A 5623-nucleotide genomic window follows, 5' to 3' on the forward strand; every position below is an offset into this window, starting at 1 on the left:
AACAACATCTGCAATGTTACAACGTTCAAAGTTTAAAGCAAAGGGAGATATTTGCTTTTAAAGAAATCAGTTTCTGAGGACTACAGCAAACGGCCAGCAGGCGACTACACACATTCCTCCAGGGTTGGTGACATCACCAGGCTCAATATTTACATAAACCCCTCCTCCGAGAATTTTAAATAAGGGGGGTGAGGCCATTTTGTATCGCGGTGCTGTTGTGGTATAGTTAGGCTGGAGTGGTGTTGCTGCAATGCCGACGAAACGCTGTTATTTTCATCCGGATTGCAGGTCTGGGGTACTTGCTTTGTTCAGCCTTCCTTGTGGGACGGGGGTGTTATATGCATGTGTGTTTGAGACGGAGGGGAACAAGCGCGCACGGGGCTCCCGCTGCACATCTCACGGAGGAAAACTTCCACAATCTTCGCGAGTTCAATACAAGTAGAATTAGGTTGAGATCTTCATAGTAATACAATAATTTCGTTCAGTTAGAGAATAAACACTACAATTAAAAACTGAACGTGTCTTTTCAATAAAGTGTGAGTGAGCCGAACGAAAGTCACGGCACAGACGCAGCAGTGTCAGATTTCATTCATCACGCAGAGCTGAGGTAACGTTAAGCGCCAGTCTGGCATGTTTCCAGATCGCATATGAAAGCTAAACAATCACAGGAATTCATTGAAAAGTTGAAACACTCACTTTGCTCTGCGTCGCTCCGTTATGATTGTTTGTGCAGCCGCCTGTGTCTTACATTCTGTGCGTGAGATCTCTCCCCTATGGGCGGGTTGATAACATGCGGAACTGCTCCTCTTTAGCCTCTGGCCAAAAAATCCTCCGATGACGCAAAATGACGATATTTGCATCATCTGAGGATTTTTTTCCAGAAATAAAATGCATAATTCTCTCGTCTCAGGGGGATATGAGGGGGGAAAGTACCATAATTTGAATATACTACCGGGTTTCTACTGATACAAAGCCTAATGCTAAATCACTGAAGTTACCCTTCAAGGAAAACCTTATTTAAAGGTGCATTATATAAAATTTGAGTAAAATATCCAAAAACCACTAGGCCAGTGTTATACATGTTGTTCAGCTGAGTACTTACAATATCCCAAATGTTTCCAACTATTTGTAAATCGTGAGAAATTGACATTTTAACCAAGGAACCGGGACGTGTGAGGGCGTCGCCTGTCGATTGCGTCATATCTGCGTTACCCTCGGTTTCTGTTTTTTTTTTTTTTTTTTTGCAGAAACGCTTTACTCTCACTGCAGTGTGAACAAGTGTCATAGCAGCCGCTGAGAGAACGCACAGAGTAACGTCAAAACATCATTTTCAACACACTCAGATGTATCTAATATGATAATCAGAGCTGCGTTACCTCATACTCAAGACTGGAAAACCAGAAGTGGTGCCGGCGACTGTGTCATAATAAAAGTCCTGCTGCTCGTCTCATTATTAATCGCTCCAGCGGCCTTGCTCAGCTCCAAAACACTAGATCCTGCTCTGCTTCATACTTCAGTAACGTTAATAATGAACATGATTTCTGCTGAGTCCTATCCCGATTCTTTTCAACCGGCTGTGAGGTGAAGACCACATGTCCCAAGATGCTGCGCTCAAACGTGGCGTCATCAAACTACTTTGTTTTGAACAGGCGACCTCTAGCGGACGGAAAAGTTACATAGTGCACCTTTAAGACTTTTTAAGGACCCGCAGACACCCTGTTACTAAATGTCTGGTTGGGCCAGACAAAATTACAGAAATCATTGAACCATTTTGAGTGGCAATAGTGTAGGGGTAAGACGTTGACGAAAATCGACCCGAGGTTCGAATCCGGCTTTTGCCTAACTCGCTCCATTCCCTTTACCCGTCACATATCAGGCATTTATAAATTGGAAATAAAGCGTCTAACGTGTTTAATAATCCGTGTTTATTAGTTAGGGGTACATGAACAGACATGTTCTGAATTAGAGATGATAAAAGTGAGTGGGTCCAATATCATTGGTCGTAAAAAAGTGGGTGGGTCTTGTCCCTTGTGTCACTGCCATTGTTATGTCTAAATGCACACCAGTTTTTTTTCCTAATGCACATCTATAAAAGCCTCTTAAATGTAAATCCTGGCTTAATCTAAGCACTGTCTGTGAAACCAGGCCTAAATATGACATATGCTCACCTTGTCCCATTCCCCTTCCATGACGTGGTTCCGGAACTTTGTGGCTGACGGATGCTCCAATCTACAGCCTGATTCCTGCATCAACAAATCCACCGTCTGACTAAAATAGAGACAGATAACGCATTGCTCAGATAATGCAACACTCATTCATTACACCCTAATCAAACACCATAACTAAAGCTTCATGATTTTCCATCTTTGAGTATTCAAGTACTGTTGCCATCTGATCTGAAATAAAAAGTAAAGATAAAAGGCCAAATATTACACTTAATGAGGGAAGGCACTTAATGAATGTGTGTGGCTAACACAAATGTTTCATAAAAGCCACTGATATATAATGAAAATAATCATTTCTGAAGGGGTTCTGGCTGATTACATCGGCCACATCACAGTTAAGATCAGAACAACAGCACTCTTGCGTGTGTCATATTGCTGCTTTATAGTCATACTCATCCTAATTTATGACTATATTCACAGTGTAGCACATATTATGTACATAATGTTTTTAGGGTAACAAAGACAGAAAAACAGACATGCCCAAACATGTTGCGGTAAACATCAGACAGGTGAAGGTTTCTAGAACAGTGTGAAAGTGTTTTGAATGCAGGGTCCCACAGAATTACGTCATGCTATGATTACAAAAGAGAGAGAGAGTGTGTGTGTGTGTGTGTGTGTGAGGGGGGGATGGGAAGGATGTTTGCAGTTTTCTTGATGTTTTCGCTTCATCTTGTAGTCTAGTGCCTCGGGGTCTGTGTTCGAGCACAGTGATCTGGATTGTGATTGTTCAGGATTCATGTTTGGAGTTTGAATCTGAATGACATCTAATTGCTTTAGCAGATTTCACTAAAATTAGATTCAAGCTTCTTTCTAATGTAAACCAGCTGCTACACACACACACACACATTCCACAGCCGCCATTAAAACGCACAAACACACAGAGGATGTCATGCTGATTTGATATAGCGTGAACACGCATATGTGATGTATTGACAAAAATATGCGGATTTAAATGAATTCATCTTTACATTTGACAGTAATAAAGCAAAAATATGCTTTCTGGCCCGGAGAAATGCGTGACACACACACAGCTGTCATCTGTGATCGCACATCTCTTTGTGTGTATCCGTCTGACATTCTGGTCGAATTATACATATTTGTGTATTATTTTGTCGGGGTATAAAGGTTTTGACTGTCATTAAACACGACATTAACGGATCGACGTCGCTCGCTTCGTTGATCACATAACGGCTGCGGTCTAGTTGTGTCGCGCGCTCGACCTGTCAAACCGGGTTTTACCAGAACCGACACGGTCCGGTTGTGCTCCTCATTACCGCAACACTTACTTCAGCCCTAACCCGTTCAGATGCTGTCCGATGAGGCGGATCACATCCTCCTCCGCCTGAGACAGACGCTTCTTCTTTTTTAGGGATCCCGAACCCGTCCCGGAGGCCCCCGAAGCCGAGCCCGCATTGCTCTGGAGGCCGTTGGCATCTCCGTTCTGCGTGCTGGCTGGGTGGTTCTGCTCCTGTCCGGTCCCGTTCGACTGCATGTTAGTGCCGGTTCGGCTGAGGTGGGTCGCTAATGGAAGGCCCGCTGAAGCCCCGGGCTCTCCTACTCCCTCCGCCGCCGAGGCTCGGTGCTTCTTCCGCGGGGGCGGCGACGCTCCGCCGGTGTCCGAGTCGGAGGTGGAGGAAGCGGAGGCCAGAGTTTCCTCACCGAGAGCGGCCGTGGTTAGAAGCCGGTGAAGCCCGGGGAGGGGAAAGAGGCGTCGGGCTCCCGCGGTCCAGAGCGCGTTTCGTGCGAGGGTCGTTCGTGTTGTTGTTGTTTCTCTCCAAACAGCTGCAGATCTAATGGCGTCCAGACGCACTGACGTCACCGGACATTCCCCTGCTGCCTCACTTCCGGACGGCTCTCCAACCAAAGGGGGGCGCGCAAAGAAACTTAGCAGCAGAGACTATTAATTCATCAATAATTATGATCATTTATACTAGAGTTTACAGAGAACACAGAACAAGAATAGGGGGCCTATTAAAAATATATAAACCTGTTTTCGGTTTACTTACAATGACCACAGATGTAGCCACATCCATTCATTCACATCCAATCCATCCATCTTAAACCTTTAGTATGCAGTCTACATAAGACTAAAACCTTTACAATTTTTCAAATTCCTCAAGATTTATAACTTTCAAAATGTCATTTAAAGTTTATAGACTACATCACTAGTAATGTACATTACTAATTTCTAGTTAAAATTATTTCCCTACTACTAAGTTCTTTATTGGATGATTAAAACATTCAACAAAAGGGTACTAAAGTTTGGCTCTGTTTAATGTACCTTGTTAAGAGTCATCAAATCATTCTTCTCATTTGATCAAACAATAAAACACTGAGAATGGCATAAAAAGCTGTTAAATCCACAATCTACAAAGAAATCCACACATTCTCAGAGCCGTAACAATCTGATCTATAAACCAAGATATTCACAGAGAATACATGAGACGAACTGAACGTTTATAAAAAATAAAAGAAAAAGCATCTTCTGACACCAACACAAATTCCTTGTGTGTGCAAACATACTTGGCATTAAAGCTATTTCTGATCCTGATTCTAAAATAGCATACAACCTGCTTGGACTGAGCTATAGACCGTGAGAAGTTTGACTATTATAAATGCTATTTGCTTCAGTTAAAAAAAATAAAAAAAATAAAAAAACATTCTGACTAAACGTCAATATGGTGTTGAGTGTGATGTATAAGCTAGCCATTATGTAAAATAAAAATACAATAAAACACTCTGCCTTCTGTTGATGCTCATAATGAACACTTCCCATGTTCTGTTCAAAAGATGTGTTTCATCTGTGTATGTTCATGTGTGTGCCTTTAATCTGACAGTTTCTGAGAAGTGCTATTTAGCTCTTGATTGTAATTGTTTGTGTCCACAAATTAATATTACAGAATTTCCATCATGGCCTATTTTATGCTTCATACTTGTTATGTTCTTGATAAAGCCAACAGTACAATGTTCAGTAATTAAAAATGACAATTCATAGTTTACTGTAATCTATGTGCCCGTCCTTATCATATGGACGCATACGTTCTTTATCAGCATTTTTTAAGGGAATGTGTATAACCAACGTATGAAAATATTACAAACCAGATGGTGTACTTTTGAACTGTTGCAATGATGGAAAGTGTATATCAAATTATGAAAAATGTTTAGTTAATACAACCTTTGGCTGTGAATTATTCTGAATTATTATTATTATCTTTAATGTTGCTTGTTGGGTAGTGCATGTGCTGCAGACATGTTGAGCTGTAGTGGAGACACAGGTTTGTGTCTCGTTCTCTCCTCCATAATTTACTGTCCCCTTTCCTTTTTTATAACAATAAAAAAAAGTGGAAAAGCCCCAAAATAATAAAATAGTGTCAATGTCTTAGTCTTCTTCATTCTTC

At 41.7% G+C, this 5623-nt stretch overlaps 1 protein-coding gene across 1 annotated transcript in view; it reads right to left on the minus strand.

Annotated features, from left to right (window-relative positions):
* wdr26b (WD repeat domain 26b) overlaps positions 1–4054 on the minus strand; it is a 30278-nt gene extending 26224 nt beyond the window's left edge. Inside the window, exons 1-2 of the mRNA XM_079832054.1 lie at positions 3512–4054; positions 2169–2268 (exon numbers count right to left, since the gene is read on the minus strand). Of these exons, the coding sequence (XP_079688180.1) occupies positions 2169–2268; positions 3512–3717 (306 nt within the window). The 5' untranslated portion in view covers positions 3718–4054. The remainder of the gene's footprint in view (positions 1–2168; positions 2269–3511) is intronic.
* Between the last annotated feature and the right edge of the window lie 1569 nt (positions 4055–5623).

The sequence above is a fragment of the Gobio gobio genome (assembly GCF_949357685.1).
Source record: "Gobio gobio genome assembly, chromosome: 12".
NCBI lineage: Eukaryota > Metazoa > Chordata > Actinopteri > Cypriniformes > Gobionidae > Gobio > Gobio gobio.